Source organism: Boleophthalmus pectinirostris, unplaced genomic scaffold, assembly GCF_026225935.1.
Source record: "Boleophthalmus pectinirostris isolate CB_2022bp ecotype Guang Dong unplaced genomic scaffold, ASM2622593v1 HiC_scaffold_19, whole genome shotgun sequence".
Classification (NCBI taxonomy): domain Eukaryota; kingdom Metazoa; phylum Chordata; class Actinopteri; order Gobiiformes; family Gobiidae; genus Boleophthalmus; species Boleophthalmus pectinirostris.
The window spans coordinates 20,314,882-20,336,359 of record NW_026571140.1 but is presented as its reverse complement, the minus strand read 5'-3'; the positions used below and the strand labels follow the sequence as shown (position 1 = coordinate 20,336,359).

Genomic DNA, 21,478 nt, shown 5'->3' with positions numbered 1-21,478 from the left:
TCACTATTGCTCTAATTGAGAGTGCAGCAGATCTTTAACAAGGGGTTGCACTAACAAATGTGCACATTGACCAGCCACAACAGTTATAGTGAAAGAAAGATCACAGTATAAATCCATATAAAGTTATAATCCGTTTATTTAATTTTGGACAAAGCAATATTCAGTCCGATAAAAAAAGTTTGCATGTGTTATAATAAAGCCCTACTTTCAGACCATCAATGATTTTTTTGTTCACAATCCAGGAGATTTTGCAATTAAGTTTTTGTCAAAATAATAATAAAAAGACATTATTGTTATAACCATGTGGTGTACTTCCCTCGAAGAAATTTAAGAACTAAACCCTGGACATATACACATGAATAAAACAAAGACTGCAGCGGTTCCTATTGACCATCAGTGAGGAAAAGTTGGATCTTGTTGCAGTGAAGCTGAGGTGTCAGACTGAAGTGCCCTCTGCAGGTCCTGAGACCTTGTTGTCATCTGGCTTCATAGCAGGGAAGAGCAGCACCTCCTGGTGGACAAAATTAGAAAGTATGTTACTGAAAGAATTGCAAAAGGGGAATTTGAAATAATCCAGTAATGTACTATAATCAACCATTTGTCTTCAAAAGTAAACTTTAATAATATTCACACTCTCGTCTGTTTAAATTAAGCCAGACGTTTGAGTGTACATCATGTGAGCTATAAATACAAATTGATTAACTTGCATTACAAGGATGAAGAAGTTAAGACATTTGATATGTATCCACCATTTAGAAGCCATAGTGTTGTACAAGCCAGTCCCAGTTTACATTCTAATCAGAAAATCCACAATATTGAACAGCCCTCTTTTCAATGCTTTCACAAGGTGTGTAAAAAGCTTTGAAATGCTTGAACTGTATTTTCCTAAATTGATATACGATAAGGTCATCTCTGTACTTATGATCATGGTGGATTTACCTTGATATTGTTTGAGTCAGTGAGGAACATGGTAAGACGATCTATTCCCATGCCCCAGCCAGCTGTAGGAGGCAGACCATATTCCAGTGCAGTGCAGAAGTTGTCATCTATAAACATGGCTTCATCATCACCCTCAGCTTTAGCCTGTTACAAGCAAAGTTGCCAGTAAAGTTTGACCTGATATAAGGTATTATTGCATAGCAGGTGTATCAATAACCTACCTTGGCTTGCTGCTCAAACAACTCTCTCTGTCTAATAGGGTCATTCAACTCCGTGTATGCATTGCAGATTTCTTTCTTCATGACAAACAGCTCAAAACGCTCAGTTAAGCCCTTTTGAGACCTATGCCTATGACCAAACATCACATTGGTCAGAATAGCTTCAATAATATTTTAAATAATTCAGTAAATATTTATGTACCATTTAGCAAGAGGGCTCATGATTTGAGGATGATCACAGATGAAAGTTGGGCTGATGCACGTCACTTCAAGGAAATCACCTACCAACTACAAGAAAAAAAAATTAGCATTTCAACTAGATATACCTTGCTGATCAAAAAGGCATGAATGAAAAAAAACACCTTGTCAAGAAGACGTGCTGTCGTTCTTGGTGGTGGACATTCGACTCCCTTTTGGGCACACAAGTCATCGAAAAATTTTCGTGTCTCTAAACAAGAAAAACAAGTTAATCAATGTCACCAAAAAAGGAATACTCAAACAGACTTAAAAATGGAGGATATGAATGATTTAGTCGATTATGATGATACTTGCCGTCAGAGTCGTAGGAGTCAGTAGGTGGGAATTTGACTCCCATAATCTTCTCAAGATCATGTGTCATGCTCACTCTTCTGAATGGTGGGGTAAAGTCAAGTTCAAAGGCCTGACCCTCTGGACCATCAGGGTGATAAGTTACTTTGTATCCTCCGGTGATGTGCTTCACCATTCCTAAAGGAAAGGAAAAAAAAGTAAGCAGAAAATAAAAAAGTATTAAAGGTCCTGTACCTGATTTCTTCACACATGTAAGAAACAAATTTGTCTTGCTCCAGTATCCTGGATAAGGAATTCTCAAGGTCAAAATAAGTCTGCTGTGTGCTGTCTGTATCCAATTTTAAAGAAGTTGTATTGTCTGATAATCAGGAAGTGCACTTGAGCAAGCTAATTGCCCTGTACTTGTCTCTGAGAATTGTGAAAAGCACTAATAAACTCATTGTGGTAAATAATTAGGATCTTTTTAAAACAATGTGATTGGACCACTGCAAACCAGGCTAGTTCTTTTCTTCATGTTTTTAAAGCCTTAAAAATGACAAAAACAGGTTTCTAGAACAATTTCTGTTTGGTTTCTTACCTGAGAGGAGTTTCTCTGTAATTTCCATAAGGTCGTAGTAATCTGCATAAGCCATGTAGAACTCACAGGTGGTAAATTCTGGGTTATGGGTAAGATCAATACCTTCATTTCTAAACTGACGGCCAATTTCATAAACTCTGTCCATTCCTCCAACTACAAGCATCTGTGGAAATATAGATTTATAATGTCTACCCTTTATTAAAGATGTCCCATTCTAACATGAAGAGCAATACATAAATATAGAGCTATATATTGTAGTAGTAATAATAGCAGTAGTAGGAATAGTAAAATATGAAAATCACCTTATGATACAACTCTGGAGCAATTCTCATGAACAGATTCATATCTAGCTCATTGTGGTAAGTAACAAATGGACGGGCGACTGCACCACCAGGAATAAGGTTCATCATTGGGGTCTCAATCTTGAGGACACAAACAGAATAGTAGTTTGTGCTCACAATTATAACATATATTTAGTTACAGATCATTCCATGTTTTGTTATATAATTCTTTACCTCTAAAAATCCCATCTGGTCCAGAAAGCTGCGCAGATAAGTAATAATCTTGGCACGCGTTAAAAACTTCTGCCTAACATAGTCATTCAAGATCAAATCCAAATAGCGCTGACGGAATCGTGTTTCCTAAAAGATACAGAAAGAGTTTAACCCAAGCAAAATTTTTTAGATATTGAGATTAGAAGATGATAAGAATATAAATCTAGTTAAGACAAAAAATTCATGGTATGAAGCCCAGCATCGTATGACCAATCATTACCATAAAAATATTTTGTGGCTGGCCACTAGAAAACATTAATTACAGTATACTAGACACAAAAATTTACATTTGTCTAAGAGTATTAAATTGGGCTTAAATAAATCAGCAATACCTTGTCTTTGAGGCCAAAGTGAAGGTGAGGCAACATGTGTAAGCACGGTGACAGCAGAGTCATTTCAATGGGAACGATGCTCAACTCCCCTTTTTTGGTTTTTCCTGGATTCCCACGAACACCAATGATGTCGCCACGCCGAAGCTTGTTGTTAATAGCAACAAAGTCCTCTTCGGACTTGTAGTTTCTGGTAGTAAAAACAAACAAAATAAACACTGAAAACTAACTGAACAAATTTAAAATTTAAACTACAAGTATACTCATAGTTTTTGTTTTGGTCACTGGTCAAATAATAATGAAACTGATGCAAGTTCTATTTTATTGCATTAATCTATCTAATAAAGCCTACTCCTAGTACATATAGTTGAGCAACGATAGTTCACAATCATCATGTAAAATTATATTACAACACAATTACAATTTATCTTTTCTGCAAATGGACAATATACCTTGAGTTTGCCATAACTTGCAGCTTCACCCCTTCCCCTCGTAGATCATAGAAAAGCAGTTTAGCACCTGATGCTCTCTTAGCATGGACTCGGCCTGACATTGACAAGAAGTGAGATAACATTTTTTGTAAAAAAAATTAAAATTACACTTACTCCAAATGGTGCATACCAGATACATTCAGGACAACATCAGACAGCTGGTCCCCTGGTTGCAGATGGTTATATTTTTCAATGAACTCAGTGAGAGACAAGTCTACATGATACTTGTGAGGATATGGGTCCTCTTCAGTGCCCTTTAGTGCCTGGATTGCTTGAGTGCGAATCTTGAAGTATTGCTAAAAATGCATTTAATTTGACATCGCTCATGTTAAATTTAATCAATTTGGTCATAACAGTACACTATATGACGAATAAAAGTGAAAGTAAACCTTACATTTGGGTCCAGTGATTCTTCATCCAACAAATTATGGGCGTCATTGTTAGTTTCCTTCTTTTGTTCCACGTTTTCCTTGATTTTAGCCTCTTTCTCAGCTGCCTTTTTCTCAGCTTTCATTCGCCTCTTCAACTCACTGATCAGAAAAGAGCAAAAACAATTAAAACAAATAAAGGAGATAATACATTTCTCAATGGGAACCTGTGAAAAATCACTTTAAGCAAACAATGGAGATGATACAGCACTAGTGACAAAAGGTTGGCAGTATTTCTCATTATGACAGAACAGCCACCAACCTTCTGTCACATTTCCATCGATTCCCACAGATTTGAGCGGGCCCTGCAGTTGCACATGGGACTGCATATTTTAACCATTGCCCATTGACCCCAAAGGCTTGGCACAGCTGCTGTCGGGCTACTCTGACCACAGACAGCATGCTGGCTACAAAATTCAGCAGACAAACCTGGGAAAATAGATACACGCTCACTGTATAAGGCTCAAGCAGTAATGAACTGTCTTGCAAAAACGCGAACTGAAATGTATAGGCTATAAAAAGACCCTAAAGTACAATTTTGCATCAATGACCACATCGGCTACAGGGCAAGCATTAAGAAAATCAACTCGAACAACTGAAAGGCAATTGAACTGTAAATGTCACATTTCGACCCATATACAGGCTATGCAAATATAGACTTTGCCACATACATAAAACTTTAAAATCTATGGCCAGTAAAGATTTAAATTCATGCATGCGTTGATAAACTAGCTAACATTTGTAGAAGCGAAACGAAAACGTGGAAAGAGTATCCCTTCAAGTGGGTTTTGGATATTGTAGTTTCGAAACGTGTTAAAATAAATGAAGAATATCGGAAGCAAAGCCCAAACAAAACTACATCAACCATGATCACAACCACAAGGACTTCTGGGAAAAGGAAACCATATGGAGCCCGCGACTAGTTGAGGTACTTCAACATGATGTAACATCCTGTATAGGGTACTTTAATTCACATCACAAGAATACAAAAGCTCCTAATGTTGGTAAGAATGTTGTTGTGGGTGAATTTGAGAAAAAAATATTTAACTCGCTCACTTTTTGCTGAGTTTTTCCCCGTCCGCCGCTGTCACTTCTGCCATGATGGTGCCGCTCACTGCTGCTGCTCGACGGAAGTACGCATGCGCCTAAGGCTCATGGCCGAGTTCGATTTCTCCTCGCTTCCTCTAAGCGTCTTCTCTATGAATACAGCCTACTTTATCTCTTCTGTGGGCGGGGTTTAGGAGGTAAGTGAACTAAAATGGGACGCACGTAAAACCAAAGTGTTCAATGAACGTGGACGAGTGAAAAAGTTCCGAGTACATCATTCCCAAATCACAGGATGATATAATGTATATACCGTCTATGTTCCCAATATGGACTAATGTAAATAGCACCACACTCTAACACCAATTCAACTGTATGTAATGGCAATATTTAGGAAAATATTTTTGGTAAATGGAATGATAAAACAATAATTTTATGATGTAGTAGTAGGCTATGTTTAATAGAGCAAATAAAACACAAACACACAACAACATAACAACAGTCATCAACAGCTGTATGCATCTCGCTTGTTCCATTGACTTAAACATGTAAGCTATTTATCCCAATTGCTGCAATTGCTGAAATCCTGTAATGAAAACTGTACAATGTAAGGCTTGCAAAGATTGCTAACCAGTTCTTTCTTAATGTACTGCAAGGCTTAAGGATTAAGGTACATTCGCTGTTGTCATTGTGTGAAAAAAAAAAAAGAAAAAAAAAATAAAAAACAATCCTATCACATAGTGATCATCACCAAGATACTGGAAATCAAATTTATGTAAAGGTATATCATTTTTCTTTATAATAATTACCGCTTTGGTCAGAGAAATAGCAAGTATCATTAAGCAACATGACAACAATTACATAAAATATTAATGGAATTAAAATACTGTAGGCCTGTCACATTTCTTTAAGACATACTGAAGATAATAAGAGCCAATCAGAGATTTTATAAATTAATTAATTATAATAAAATTATTATTGGAAACGTTTTGCACAAATAAATTAGACTTAAAAAAAAACCTACAACAATATATAGTAAAAAGGTTTAGATCTAAAATGTACAATAACATTTTAAAACACTGGACACATTCAATCCATCATGGGTAAATAAAAGCCATTTCCAGTAGCCCTTTTCTAAGGCTTTCTTTAAGAAAAAGGCACCGTAAAGGTGTCTCTGTGAGAAACCGTGACAGTGACTGAAAAAGACAGTTCTCATTTTATGTCTTTCATTGTGTTACAGGTAACATATTGTTGCTAACATGTTGTAAGCAAATACTTCTAATTGTTACGATGAGACCAGCCCCGTAGTTCCTGCAATCGTGTCCAGGAACAATTAAAGGATGTAAAGGCAAAGGGTATATGGAAATTGTTATATAAGCCATAAAACTGGCAAACCATCAGCAATGTGCTGATTTTAAAACCATTTGTTTTTAGTCATTTGTTAGTCACAGACTGCTGACAATCAGATGTAATATCAAACAATTCACATGTCATGTAATTACATACACAGAGCCAAAATTCATTTACTGTCTCAACTAAACATAGTGAATATGTTATTAGCTAAACACTTACCACTTGGATGTGGTAGATATTTCTTGACAACACAAAAGTGAAAATATTTCCTCTACATTTTACAATAATAGTGTTAATGCAAAAAATATTGTATATACAGAGTGTTATGGTGCTATGATTTATACAGTAATCAAGATATTGCATATTACCTGTAAAATATAGTCTGCCATGCTCCCCTTCTTTTTATGTGATTTAGGAGCTTACCAATGAAAAGACAATGACATCCCACTCGTGTTGTAGCAGTTGTTTGTCACATACCTTAAAGTGCTAATGACTAATTTAAAACTTCAGTGTGAACAGTGTCTTCTTTGAAACAGAATGAGCCCAAATCTAGTAACTTGTTTGTGATATTACAAAGTACCATATGAAGACAAAAAGTTAAGTAAATGTTAATTTGACAAAAATACTGAGTCCTGTGTTGCATTCAACATCCCACATTTCTAGTCTTGCAAAGAATAAAAGGAAATTGAGGCACATACATGAACATGACTAATAAAGGTTTAGAAGATTATCCTGTCACAAAATTTACTTGCATTAAGGATAAAGCGTGGGTTCCAGTTCAGTCAAACATTTTTAAAGAAAGATGAAACCTTGCTGTCCTTCAAATTCTTCTGATAATATTTATCTTTATATCTTTATATTTAAAAGTCTTCCCATGTTTAATAAGGTTCATTATTATACTTCACAATAACTTAATCCGTATTTGTCATTTTGGAAAGAAAATGCTACTGATGTAGCAATTAGAATGAACGTGTTAAGCTGTTTGCAGAATCTTGTAAGCTAACTAGCAGCTCGTCCATCTTCTCCATGTTCTGAGAGGCAGTCATGCTATTCTGGACTGAGGCAGTCTGGTTCAGCAGGGACTGGATCCGAGCCTCACTCTCTCTCTGGTTCTGACCAGACTGGCTGATGGCAATGATCTGATCTGACACAGTGTTTCCAGCTGGATTTATTAGTTGACCACATTCTGTGGAACCAATAAAAAGAAAACAAACAAACAATGTGACGAAGTCTTGAAATGGAATTGTTCAAAATACTGTTCTGTTTCTTACCATTCTGAATCCCAAACATGAAGAGTCCAGGCTGTTGTGTCTGGTTTGGCTGACTGATGTTGCTGCTGACTGCAGTTTGGAACAAGGTTCCTGGCTGTTGAACAGGAGAATTGGTGGTTGTTTGGAGGGTCGCTACACTGTTTTGTGCAGTAAACAGCGATGATTGTGCAATCTCCAGATCTTGTTGTAAAGACGTCATGTTTGATGGAGGCATGAAAAGGCCCACAGACGACTCTGGTCGAGGGCCTGCTGTGTTGCCCAGCTGCATCGGCTGCTGCTCCTGAAACAGAATCTGCTGTCGTGGGTCAGAGGGGTTCCCTAAAGCCATAGGCTCAGAACGATCAGACTGTGCTACATTCATCTGGGTCTGACCACTAAACAGCAAGCTGGATGCCTGGTCCTGGGTGGACAAGGGGGTGCTGCAAAATAAAAGGCCTGGCTGCTGTGGCTGTTGTTGTGGGTTCGCTGACAGTGGATTTGCAGAGGGGTGTGCTGTGATGTTTTGAAACAGGGAAGCCTGCTGTGCTGACTGTGTGTGTGGCTGTGACTGTGGGGAAGGCTGCTGCTCCATGGGACTTCTTTGTTGAATAGGTGAGAGCTGTGTCTGAGCCTGATATACTGGTGGTTCAGGGTTTGGAGTTTGGAGAGTATTGAGGAAGGCCATCTGCTGCTGCTGTTGAGGGCTGTTAGTTGTGAGTTGAGAGGAGAGGGATGTCTGTGGGAGAAACAGAGCTGAAGCAGGGGGCTGTTGCTCTGGAGACTGGAGTACTGACATGGGAGTCTGGAAGAGTGCTGCCTGGACCTGCTCTTGAGAGGACTTTTGAAACATTGTCCCCTGTGGAGAAGAAGTTTCAGCCAATGCAGATGAATTGTGAAACATGGGTGGTGAAGGATGGGAGGAAGACTGCTGCAGAAAGTTTGTCTGAATAGATAGAAGTTCATTACTTTGGAACATGGGCACCTGCTGCTGTGGCGTCTGTTGAAAAAGAGAGGCCTGGTTTGGAGCAACTTGTGGGGATCCTTGCTGCTCACTTTTCCCCGGCCCCGCATCCTGAAACACACACTGCATCTGGATTTGGGACTGAAACAGCTGCTGCTGGAGGCTATCTAAAACCTGCTGCTGCTGTTGTAGTTGCTGTTGTTGAATCTGTTGATTTTGGAGTTGTTGCTGGTGCTGTATGTGCTGCTGTTTAGCCAGTGAATTGTCTGGTTGCGAGATCCTGCAGTAGCCTTTGGCTTTGAGCTGTCTTACAGCCTCTTCTAACTGTGCCACTTCATCTGAAGGGAACACAGCCATCTGTGGTGGCTGAGGAGTGGCTTCCCCACAGAGCCTACCCACTCCTGCGGGGCCACTGCTCGACTGGTCTTGCCTTACACTCTCCCTAGGCTTCAGGAGGAACTGCTGTTGGACCAGAGAGTCTCCAGAAGGCACAGTAAAGCTGGGTGGGGTGATGTCCTGTTTTTGAATGGTGCTTAATTGCTCAGCGTTAGTAAACGTCTGGCCTTGATCTGGGTCACCTGTTGCCTGCTGAAGACTACTGGAGTAGGGTCTGTTCTTATTTAGAGCACCAGAAGTGATGTTTGCATTTGGCTGCGAACAAAGACCATTCTGGTGCCAAAGCAAAAATAAATGTAAACCAAACAAAAAATAAACAAGTTAAAAAAGTAATTATAATATTGTAAAATATAAGCAAAATTGTTCATTTATACAGAAAGAATACCTTGAATACTCCAGCGTTCTGCAAGTTACTGGTCACCTCCATCGGAGTGACCTCTTCAGTCTTTACCAAAGGTAACATAGACGTTACTAAAGCAGGTTCTAAAAAAGCAAAGAGATATTGGTATTTTTAAAGCACATCCACATAAAAGCTACTAAATCTCAAATTATAAACCTTTTTGATTATCAAATGAGCAGTCCTTGGTTGGAGAAACAGTCTCCTTTTTTACAGAAATATCTGTTTTTCCTGTAACAAGAAATACTAGTGTTTTATCTTTCTATGGCCTGCAGGTGGAGCCATTGAGCAAAAACAAACCTGAATCGGGAGTGTATGTGAATGGCTGGATATCGTTGGATCTCCCAGCATTGGTCACCACATAAATACCCACACAAACTGCACAGGTGATTGACTGAGTCTGGTATGGAGGGACCTTTACTACCAAGTGGTTCTAAAACAATAAAGAAAAGAAGAAAAAAAAGAAAAAGAAAGAAAATGCTAAATGATATTCTATTCTTAATCATCTTAATCATAGAATTGTGGATCAAAGACTGTTAAACTTGCATTACAAAGTACCTGATGAAACAGCTCCATGTCAATTTCAGCTTCTGCCTTCCAGGAAGTTTCATCTAAATTTTATACATTATATTAACAATAATGAACAACCAGACTATAACAAAATTGAAAGCATTTGTTTAAAATGTGTATACCTTACCAGAAACATTCTCATGAAATATGACTTTAGTGTCTTTTAGAAAATTCTTTCCAATAATGAAGACCTCTTCTCCACCTCGTACAGAGCAACTGTGCAAAGATTTTTTAAGGATTTCAGGAAGCCCAGCAGGCTGAGCTGCAACAAACAGACACAAACACCCAAAACATAATAATTTTCCATACAGTCAAAGATGTTTTACAAATTCAGGCATTATTCTAGAAATAGGTACCTACTTAAAGGTGGTTTCTATGGAGATGTTTTTGCTTTGCCTGGAATCTTCCATGGTATGACATTGAACATATACATCTAGCATTTATTCATCATGGGTGTTTCTATTGCTCAAAAATAAAGTAATTCCTTCTGTGAATAGGGGTGTCTCTCCACTGATCTGAACTGTAATGTAGCATAGAGCTGTAACATGCTTGTCTCCCGCGCGATAGATTTAATAGATTAGAGTAGATTTAATCAATACTGTGGAACATTCTAGACAAAGCAACAACATTTCCATGGAGACAAGCAGGTGGTGGACCCTCCATGAGATATGTTACGCAATGCACTTTTAAGTCATCACTGTTATGTCAGTGTGAAGCTTAAAGATGAACTTCTGTAGTTGGGGGCTGGCCATGTACTTGTCTCCATTATGGCTTTGCATGGTTCACTTGTAAGGCATTAAACATGTCCATGTAATATTTATTTGATCATAGGTGTTTCTTAAAGATACATACATTCCTATTGTGAGCAAGGTTGCCTTTCCACACACTGGACCTATAACTCGGCCTAGTTGTATAACCAGTTTCTCTCCATGGAGATAGAGGTTTAATGCTAAACTGCACACCATTCCAGGCAAAGCAATTACATGAAGACAAGCAGATAGCAAACTCTGCTCCAGAAAAGTTATGCGGTGATACTTTAATTCAAGTCTAAAAGTGCAGGCCAGTTTGGCCCATTAGTGCATAACGTTAAACCTGCATAAACTGCCATTAACTTACTACATAGTATAGGTGATGAGGGACACTGAAGTGTGAGCACTGATCCATCAGCACGAGGGATGTTGACACGAAACACCAGTCGAGCACGGGTGCTCTTTTTTTTGGATCCTGCCACTCCAATACGTGCCTCCACATCAGCATTACGGAGCTTAAGAATCCCAACACAGTCCACACTGTGAAAGAAATATATTTTTAATGTTGTAGTGTATGATGAAATTGTTAAACTAATTGTTTGCTGATCTTACGCCAACGTCATGCTGGTATTAGGATCTAGAGGCACTTCAATGACAGTTGTGCCCCCAACGTCCACTTCAGTGCAGGCAGTGGTATTGCGTCCAGTTACGCGACATGCCTGATAAAATCCATGAGGCTTCACTCGTCCTGAGTCATTAGCTACAAACACCTGTAGAACCACAGGGTCGTTCACTCCTTCCAGCTGTATCAGGCAAAACACAGACAAAACATTCTACTGAAACTCATGTGCACAAAATACATAATAAAATACAAGATATAGGTATGTTCCATTTGTATTTTTAAAATATTGAAATTAAGGTCTGCATGTCTTCCAGTTCCCCATTTTATATTTTTTATAATATGGTCTCCAAAAAGTCTGCAACAAGTCTTATTTTTGAGACGCTTCATTTCAGTGTCTCTGAGTAGGTAAACACTTAAGATTTTAAACAGTTAAAAATGTGTCAGTAATGTGTTTAATTCTTGATGATGATTGAACTACCACCTTTACAGTGGGAAAACCCTGTTGAGTGCGGTCCTTCACTGAGCCTCTGCTGCCTTCAGTCAGGTAGCGAGCCCGATGCTGGGTCTCTGGCTGGACCAGAATTTTCAGCTCCTTCCCTTCACTCTTTGCTGGATACTGCACTGAAAGAGTTCCTCCTTTTGGATTAGATGTTTGAGTGCCATCTTCAGAACTACAACAAACACAGCAGTTAGTATAATTATCAAATACAACACATAAACTGTCAATGTTATCATATCAGCAACACTTTAGTTGTTTAGTTGTGCAATGTGGACTGAGGCGGTAAAGCTCACTGTTGTTTGAAGATCATCTTGCCCCTCCCACTGCTCTGATCTAACCACTTAATCAAGTTATTGTGGGAAATTTAGTTGATGTATTGCTGATATTTCACTTGAACAATCATAAATAACAATATTTTTACTGTAGATTGCAAAATGTAGCAAATGTTCTGATAGCAAGGTAAACAACTAAACTCGGTAAGAGTCAAGTAGAGTACATCTAAGGTGTGAGGAACTTGAAATGTCTTGCAAAAGTGTCATTCTTTTTATTTAATAATTTCATGAAGTAATATTAAAAACAACAATAGTACGGAAACCAACCTTCCTTTTGGTCCAGACTTGTCAGGGCCAAGTTGAGAGAGGACAAAGTGTGGACCTTTAGCACTGTCTGCATCAAACACGTCCCGGTTAGAGCCCTGTTTAGACTTAGGACCAGGCCTTTGACGGGGGGTGCGTTTGCGAGACTTTCGAGGCACTTCTGTGTTATCATTGTAGGAAACTGTACTCATCATGCTGAAGTTCGAAAGAGAGTCCTCCATCCAGATGCTGTTGCTCTGTTCTGACTCTCCAAATGTTTCATCCTGACATGACATACGACTATTATCCAACAGATCTTGAGGAGGTGGAGAGATGTTGAGCACTGTTCTGCGTTTTGAGGGGCTAATCAGGTGCATGTCCTGGGATGTAACTCCTACGTCACTGCCTGCCCTGCAGTTAGCACCACTGCTGATGTTAACATTGATGCCCTCAAGAGCGATCCCTTCAGTAAGAGGCCTTCCACTCCTGTCTTCCTCTGGCTCAACATTGCTGTTGAATGCTGTTGCCTGGTCACTACCTGGATGCATGGATGACCTGCTTGATGGGGTGAGGGCACTGCAGTTGCCTTCGATGGTCATGGAGGACATAATATCTACAGCGTAAAACAATATAACATTAATAAAGGCTTCTCAATTACGATTGGCTAGCAGTCCCAATTAATTGGTATATATAGATAGGGCTTTTTATCCAATACATAATTCAATGTGATATGTGCATTGGATTTAAAAATTACAAACAAGAATCCTAATATTTTGTAATACAATAGGAAGGCAATTTTCTTAATAGATGTCATTATGATTCTATGTGTCATCAATTTTTGACATTATATTTATGATATATACCAATATCAATATTGCAAAGCATGCCAAATTAGTTTTTCTTGTTTTGCTTTTGGACAAAGTTCAGGTGCTGGGACTGAGCTTAGCCACAGAGACAAAATAAACAAGCTTCTGACCTATGAAGCAGAGAACTGCAGACCATTTTAAATGCAGACACTCCCTGCTTCAGAGGGAACTTCCTGGAATAAAAATAAGACAGCGAATGAGCAATAAGAGCTGAACAGCATCAAATATTCAGATTCAAAAAGGTCACGTATGTGGGGGAAAAAAAGCTCCATTATGCTCATAATTCAAAAAAGGGAGTTCAGGGGGGTAAAATGACAGTGTGAAAAACACCTGAATCAATGTAGCCTGCAATATCAGGTGCTTTGCTCATTATCAGTAAAGCTCTGCTTTTTCTCCCAGAAAAGAAATGCCAGACATCTTCATGGCTTCATGATTCAATACAAAACTTTGGGCGTATATTTGCTGCAGATGAAAACTTCCACATGTTAAAGCATGTTCAAGCAACACACTGTCATGTGAGGATCACAGCCGCGACTGCTTGCCTGACTGTGAGCGGCAGGTGTATGCCTGCAGGTACAGATTGCTGCATAAGCTGCCCACACTGGAGGGTGGGTTGGATTTTGCCTATACAGAAGGCACAGAAAACAAAGAGAACTGTACCTGTCGGTAGGGTCGCAGAAGGAGGTGAACCTGCCACTCCACCACTCTTTTGACTCATAACTTTGAGCTTCTGCTGACTGGAGCTTTGCAACTGCCACTGTCCAGGAAGAGGATCACACACCTCTGTGGAAAGAGAAAAAGCAAGAGAGGTTAACAATACTATATCAACATAAACTATGATCAGGTTATAAAATTACTGTCTACTATGGATGTCCTGTATTCTATATCCATAGGCCATCCTATTACAGAATGACAGATCAAAAGCATGACAACACTTTTACTAGAAGCCTGATTCATCATCCAAATATTATGGTACGAACTTCAAGAGGACATTACAGTCGCATGACTCTCCACTGCCAACTGCCAGATTTAATTACTTGCAGCTGAGTCGCAGGGTCTGGTGTGTATATCAGATACTTAACCCTCCCATTGTCATCACTCACTGTGTACAATGGAGAAACCTAGGATGTACTGACTCCAGCCATGCCCCTTCATTCCTAAAGCCCTCCTTTCTATTGCAGTGAGATGTTAAAAAGGGGGGAATGCTGGTTCCCAAAACAGGAGCTTAAGTTCAAACTCAGTAAGAACTCACATACAGGGCTCCAGTGTGTTGTTGGTTATTTGCTAAATTCTCCAAACAAAATCAGTTACTCATAAGCCCGCACACACCCCCTGCATCTCTGCAAAAAACACTCTCCGCCTGTGCGTCCATACGTAAAACACTTAAGTCCACAGTCCCACACGACTAACAGAAGGACAGCACATGCAGCAACATGTGCTCCAAGTGAGAGAGCTGCCTTTCCAGTAAACAGATGCCAACCACACACAAAATATAGACTCAGTGATCCCACAGTGGTCTTAGTGATTGGTCAGTTCAGTCAGTTTGTACACAGGGCACTATAAATAAATAAAAAATAAATATATATAACTCTTAATTTGCTTAAAAAGAAAACATTGTATTTTTCGCACATGAAAAGTTTTAAGAGATGCCCACCTTTGTTTGCAGAGAAGTGAACCAGTCTGACTCACATACCAAGTGATGTTTTCATTTCAATTTAGGACTGCAGCCTTGTTGACCAGACCACTGACCACTGTGGAAAAAACATTTTCTGTTTGTCTGCAATATTTATATAGCTCAAACTGTCAAATACAAACCTGAATAATTATAAACAACCATCTTTGTCTGGCGAATGTATATGTTATATATGTGTTTGTGTTTGTTACACATAAATAAGCACACAAGCTAAAAAGGATTAACATTTATTCTGGATATATTTATGCCTGGATTAATTATTATTATTCTTTTTTTTTACCTTAAGGCTGTATGTTTGTATGGTAAGATGTACAGGCAAAAGGTGAAAAAGAGGCACTCACCATGTGAATGGCAGGACTTTCACTCCCATTCATTTGCCTCACATTCTTGCTGCCTGCTCTTACTAGCCTTGGCACCTGGGGCGTGGCGCTGCTTTGGCTGGGTGACTGATTTAACTCCCCTCTCCCCCCTTTTTCTACCCCTTCTCCACTCCACTTATTGCTTCTCTTTGGGACTGCTTTGTTTACTGTACTGCAGACCCTTCTCAACCTGCTCAACAGGTTAGTGCTTTTGTCATGTGGAATCCTGTTAGGCAGAAATTAACAATATTGAAAGACTGTAATCTTTACAAATGATTTAATTTACTAAAAAAGACAATAGAAGAACAGAATCAGATAATTAATATTTAATTATCTTAGCATGAGTACCACAAGTTTTTTTTTTTTTTTTTTTTTTAAGAGGGTAAGGCAGAAAAACAGTGAAGGGGCTGGTCCTTGCCACAATCCATGTACAACAACCCTGTAATGTTTACAGCCAAGCTTACATGAAGGCTGCCAAAGACTCCATAGTAACAGAGGTCGGGGGACCAGTCTTCAAGGCAGTGCTTCCCATGTGAGATAATTTGCAAAATGTACAAAGAAATCTTTCTTAACAATTGTTAACATTGTTGGTAAGACATACCAACAATCTGGTTGATTTTGTTTTGTTTTGTTTTGTTTTGCTTTTTTTTTTTTGCCTGCTATTAGTCTAAAAGCTCCAGTACAGGCTGAGATTATGTTTAGGCCTACCACCTGACTTAAGGACATACACTTGTAAAAAGTGTAGCACTAGCAGAAGATGGCAATGCACAAAATGTGACTACACAGTTTAGGTAACTGGTGCCAATAACTACATGAAAACACAGTGAAAGAGAGAGGTTATGGTGCAATCAATGACTACTACTACTACTACTACTACTACTGTACAGACGTCACTCTATCAGCTTCTGTCAGTGATTTTAAACAACTAAGACACTACTACAGCATACACTGCCAGACAATATTATGCAATGAGGAAGTTTTATGTAATTTTCCTGCCAATATGAACAGAAAAACGTATGGTGTTCATTACAGTGTGTTATACTATACCTTAAGGTAATTTCATACTGGTGTCTAAAAAGCCTCCATTGATATAAGGCATGGCATGGTTAGGCTTGATATCAGACACACAGGAAAGCAGGCTCAAAGTGTGCATGTAGCTCTTAGAGTTGAGCCAATCCTGAAGTGACCAGGCACAACCTCCAGGCATCAGTTTACACGACTCGCTTTCAACAAACACCCACCACAAACCTAATTTCAAAACAGGCCGTGTTTCTACTATCAGTCCCAACACAGGATGCTCCTGAATCTACAGTCAATATAATATTAAAATATTACTATATGACTTCATTACCTTTGAATTAACAACCAAATACATTGCATTTTATTACATGTTTACAATGTAATGTGATTAAAGCAAACAAATCAATAAATATGGTCAAATACTGCTGTTGTCTCAGTGTAAATAGTACATAATGCATAAACATGGGGCTCAAAGGAGCTAATGAACACAAATCAAAAGAGAGCGACTACAGAACGTAGTGGAATTCAAACTATTTACAAAGGACACATTGACGTCTGAGCACACTCACCAGAAAATGTCCTGTTTACACATAGGTACTGGAATGTGACCCCATCATGAGTACCGTATCCTTTCCAATGAACCATGTAAAAAATTGTAGAATACATTATTAGCAAGAGAAAAATTATAAATCCAAATGAATCAAAATCAAATCCAGATTTGTAGCTCCTTAACAGAGAAGATAAGAATAATGTTTTCAGTTATTTATTATTATTATATCTTTTTTTTTTTTTTTTTTTTTTTTGCTGTAGTACAGTTCTTAATAAGCTAACTAAAAAGCTTATATCAAGGAAGTTCTGAAACAAAACAAAAAACAAAAAAAAATCTTTAGACATGTTTCAGGCATGTCCGGGCCTGAAAAACGGGAAGAAGCTCTGTCATAATAGTCAGTGACGACTTATTTAAATTCTGAGTCAACAGTAAGAATGGCATACAGTAATTTACTCAAATCTAATCAAAATGACCACCATGCAGTGTAATTAGCATTAATGATAAATGCATTAAACATTAAAAGCAGTAAGATATTGTTCAAAGTGCAATAATAAATACATCTAGTTGAGACATGGGCATGTAGTAAGAAAGTAAGTAAACAAGCAAACAAACAAAAGTGGTATAGAAATGAAATGTTCAAATGCTCAACATTAAGAGGGAAGAAGCAGGCCTTATTTCAACCCACCTTAGCACTGTGAACTGGGGTACAGACCCAAGTGCTACAGCTACACCAAATCAGAGGATTAAAAAAAAAAACTGCTCATGATACTTTAAAGCCTGTAACAGATTTGGCAAAGGTTTTAGCAAATTACGTTATATAATACACACATTTAAGCTATCAAACAAACACTCCACTGACTTAATGTTTTGCTTTGAGGCAAACTAGGACAAAATTTGCTGTGAAGGCCAATTATAAACACAGAGTGATGGTTTATGTGTATCATTTGGCAATTCTACTGTAAATAAACACACCAATGCTTCAGTAACTCACTTATTTGGGAGTATATTCAACTGTTGTGTGCAACAAAGAACTTGCAGGTCTCTTCACTGTTAGGAACAAAGGCAGGATCCACAAGAAAATGCCAAGTGCAAAGCTCTTACTCTCTTGAATCCTGCCAGTCTCCCAAGGAAGCATGACTCAGAAAAACAAATCAAATGACACAGGATATGTAGCTGCCATAAACCAGTATAAAGAAGAGCAAGCTGGACTGTCTTTAATCCATTCAGTTTAAGGCATTTCCCAAGTTCATGAAATATTAAAACCAAATGGTATAGAAAGTATATTGAAAACATTCAAATAGGTCAGTATTCAATGACATAATACACAAGACTGTGCAGAGTGCATATCTTATATGATTTAATACTGAAATACCTTGCAATCATAAACATTTGGAATTTACCCAACTGTGTCAGAGGACCACATACAAAGTTACACGGGCTCAATGGCATGGTTTCAACAAAAACTGAATATGATATGCTTCTCACCAAGAGGACCGTAATAACCTGGGATTGGGTTACAACTACTTTACAACAACTACTTTACTTTCTGCCGTTTCACCATTCAGCCAAGATACAATATGGGACTACTGTAAAATAAACATTTGCTTTGATATGTTAATCACAAACTTTCTATTTAAATTTGGATTAAGCTGGAAGATTGTTTATCATAGTTCAACATTTTCAAGTAGTTGCACTAAACTTTACACTAGTGCAACTGTATTGGTACTTTTTCTAAAGATCAGTTATAAAATTGAAAACTTAAAACCAGACCATACAAAGACTGCTACAACAACTAAACCAAGACTAAATATGACCATAAACCTATATATTTTGACTACATATTCTGCAGTTTATTTGAGCATGGAGGTAAGGAACGCAATGGCTGTTCTAAGGTCTATTGTTGGCACATGGTGCAATACACAAACAAAGTAGTTTGTATACTAATAATTAAATATGATTCTGTCTCTCAGAAGCTAATACAAATCGTTAGAGGAGCCACGCTCTCAAAAGAAACAGCCTTGTTCCTTACCAGAGGTCATATACAGTCTGCAATATGTCTGCTCTGTATGTTATAAGTTACACCGTTCCCAAAAACTAGCATACATTTAACAGATAATAATGTATGCCTTATCTTAGCGGTATGAAAATATCCCAGTACATAACCTGCTAACCTACAATAATCCAAGGAGACAAAGTTCAGCCACACCCCATAAGAACCCATGGTTCACTCCACCATAGCTGTGCTTAAATAACTAACTTTGAACAGCACTAATGGGTAACTCGGTGTAAAGTGAACAGTACCTGACATGACAGGTTAAAAAGCTTTGAAACTGATGGTTCTCAATCACACCACACAGGTGTGCAATAAATACCTCAGAAGGCACTCTTCTGACCTAGGCCTGATTAGGCTTTTTATTAGGGTAAGGAGTTAATAATAAATGAGATTCAGACAAAGCAAAGAAGGAGACAGATATCACTGAAATACTCTACACTTGACTATTTGTTTGCTGTTTATACACTGAAATTAAAATAGTAATTAGCACTCACATTGGTAAGTACAAGGTACAATAAATAGATAATGCATGTAAAGTTTGAGGTTTATGGAAAGAAAAAAAAACTGCACCAGTATAGCGGTGATTTTTTTATCAAACAAATGGAGAAGTGAAGTGCACAAAGTTCAGAAGGGTATTTCACAAATGACTTTAGTTTAAGTTTTGATGGGACTCAAAGTGCTGACAGCTCTTGTAAAAAAATATTTTCATAGCTTTTCAACCTTGGCTATAATGTTTACTGCCTGGGGTTAAAAGCTCAGAAACTATATGTTACCATGACCATAATATGTGGCACATTTGATCCTAATGGCATGTTTGTTTAAAAAGAAACATTATTGTGTTCTGTGAAAGGTACACAGAGTATACTTACACTTTCTTGTGATCTCCTGACTCTCTTTAATCATATAATAGGAACATGCTTTCAATGCAATCAAGTGTTTTATACGCATGCTGCCAAGTTTACTTAACACAGACAAGTCAATATTAATAGAGTGCTATTTAAGCTCAGGTTTAAACACAGAGAGCAGCCACAGGGTTAATCAGTGACCAGACTGTGGACTAGCAAAATAGAGGGAGAAAAATAAGCAGAGAAGTGCACTTTCACAATTGGTAACCCACCTTTATTGTCTGTTTATGTCTTATTGAAAATAATTTCAAATGACACTCAGTTATAGTTACACTGACTGTATGTAACTAAATAGTCAACTGGATCGTGGTGCTATTTCATGCAACAGTGTAAACTTGCGAAAAAGAGAAGTCTTCGTGGCCTCATCGAAAGAATTCAGGCCTATTGCATGATCTGATTCAGGTTTAAATATGAAACAATTATTTGTTGCTGTTTTTTCTAAAACTCAATAGCAATGGAATGTTCTAGAAGTGTTTTATTGCTATAAAAATACTTTGAAAAACATACATTATAAGATAATCTCCATAAATGTGACTTGTAACTTGTAACAGTTTCACCCGCTTATGTCCATGCAGATAAAATACATTTAATGTCATATTGTGGAATATTTTAAGCAACAAACAAACAAAATAATAATAATAATCATCCACCAGAAAGCTACCGGGTCTCTAAAGTTTGGGCCCAATATTCATGCATAAAAATAGGCAACTACAAGTGTGCAGGCCTATGCTCTAAACATATACTACATAAAAATAATTGGACTCAGTAGCGCCGCTTACAGGGCGCATCCGTACTTCAGGGGGCGGAGGTGGCATGTGTGGTTTCATGAAGAGAACATATAAGATACGAGAACTGTGCTATGCGCTTCATGTAATGGTTCATGTAGAAAAAACTGGTCGGACCGGTGTGCGCCAAGAGGGCCACTTCACAATGGACTGGGGCTCGGGCGCCTGCACATTGTTCTCAAGAAAAGTTGGGGTGAAAAAATAACTATACAACTCACGATAATAGTTGTTAAATACGTTATAATTAACACAGGAGGTTAGACGCAGCTAGAAGGACTGAACCGCAAGGCTAGATATATTTTGTAAGCTTTCTTGGCATGTTGTAGAAGTAAGTTGTTTATACTGATCTATGGTCAGATAAAGAAGTCATGAATGAAATGTCCTACCTGTAGAGTGGGACGACGGTGTGGGAGAATACAGGTCGAGTTCCCCGCTGAAGAGCGACGTAAAGTCAGAGGGCATCGCAATCCCTCTGTGTCAGGAAACCGGACACCGACAAACACCACGCGATGAGCTGATTCAGACCGTGTTTTCAGTCAGTTTGTACGAGTTCAAAAAGGTAAACTTGTGTTCTGAGACCACGGGTCAAAAGTAAACCATGCAGTTTTGCCTCTGTCGGTGTATCCGCTGTGACTTCCACTCGGTCCGCCTTCAGTGCTTGTTTGTTGTCATTTACGGGAGTCACGCCCCTCAGTGATGAAATCCAAAAAAAGAGGCCACTTTTAGCCTAATAACGCTTGAGTTCA

The 21,478-nt window shown here is 38.4% G+C and overlaps 2 protein-coding genes across 3 annotated transcripts; both read right to left on the bottom strand.

Annotated features, from left to right (window-relative positions):
• Positions 1–118: 118 nt before the first annotated feature.
• Positions 119–5,293, bottom strand: kars1 (lysyl-tRNA synthetase 1). 2 transcript variants are annotated; one of them, XM_055154445.1, is made up of 15 exons: positions 5,142–5,265; positions 4,348–4,514; positions 4,052–4,187; positions 3,788–3,953; positions 3,619–3,712; positions 3,170–3,356; positions 2,799–2,924; positions 2,586–2,705; positions 2,284–2,446; positions 1,710–1,883; positions 1,520–1,605; positions 1,360–1,445; positions 1,161–1,287; positions 940–1,083; positions 119–511 (listed from the first exon to the last, which is right to left on the bottom strand). In XM_055154445.1, the coding sequence occupies exons 2-15, from the start codon at positions 4,485–4,487 to the stop codon at positions 437–439; spliced, it is 1,824 nt and encodes a 607-aa protein (XP_055010420.1). In that variant the 5' UTR covers positions 4,488–4,514; positions 5,142–5,265; the 3' UTR covers positions 119–436. The 2 variants fall into 2 exon arrangements, with proteins under 2 accessions (XP_055010420.1, XP_020797052.1); XM_020941393.2 differs by lacking the exon at positions 4,348–4,514 and having other exon boundaries at positions 5,142–5,293.
• Positions 5,294–5,560: 267 nt separating this feature from the next.
• Positions 5,561–21,407, bottom strand: nfat5b (nuclear factor of activated T cells 5b). The gene is made up of 14 exons (XM_055154444.1): positions 21,119–21,407; positions 17,009–17,068; positions 14,028–14,150; positions 12,526–13,114; positions 11,909–12,098; positions 11,418–11,608; positions 11,173–11,345; positions 10,184–10,318; positions 10,045–10,097; positions 9,787–9,919; positions 9,646–9,717; positions 9,475–9,572; positions 7,754–9,362; positions 5,561–7,668 (listed from the first exon to the last, which is right to left on the bottom strand). Exons 1-14 carry the CDS (start codon positions 21,192–21,194, stop codon positions 7,442–7,444), a joined length of 3,729 nt encoding a protein of 1,242 aa, XP_055010419.1. The 5' UTR covers positions 21,195–21,407; the 3' UTR covers positions 5,561–7,441.
• Positions 21,408–21,478: the final 71 nt, after the last annotated feature.

What these genes read in the sequence shown, in the direction of transcription:
- kars1 (XM_055154445.1), bottom strand. Translation starts at nt 4,487, where the DNA reads ATGCTGTCTGTGGTCAGAGTAGCCCGACAGCAGCTGTGCCAAGCCTTT. An exon ending in CAAGTTATGGCAAACTCAAG is followed by an intron (nt 3,357 to 3,618) that starts GTATATTGTCCA and finishes TTTTACTACCAG; the next exon opens with AAACTACAAGTCCGAAGAGG. An exon ending in CTGACTCAAACAATATCAAG is followed by an intron (nt 512 to 939) that starts GTAAATCCACCA and finishes TTTGTCCACCAG; the next exon opens with GAGGTGCTGCTCTTCCCTGC.
- nfat5b (XM_055154444.1), bottom strand. Translation starts at nt 21,194, where the DNA reads ATGCCCTCTGACTTTACGTCGCTCTTCAGCGGGGAACTCGACCTGTAT. An exon ending in AATACCAGCATGACGTTGGC is followed by an intron (nt 11,346 to 11,417) that starts GTAAGATCAGCA and finishes TTTCTTTCACAG; the next exon opens with TGTGGACTGTGTTGGGATTC. An exon ending in CTCATTTGATAATCAAAAAG is followed by an intron (nt 9,573 to 9,645) that starts GTTTATAATTTG and finishes TTGCTTTTTTAG; the next exon opens with AACCTGCTTTAGTAACGTCT.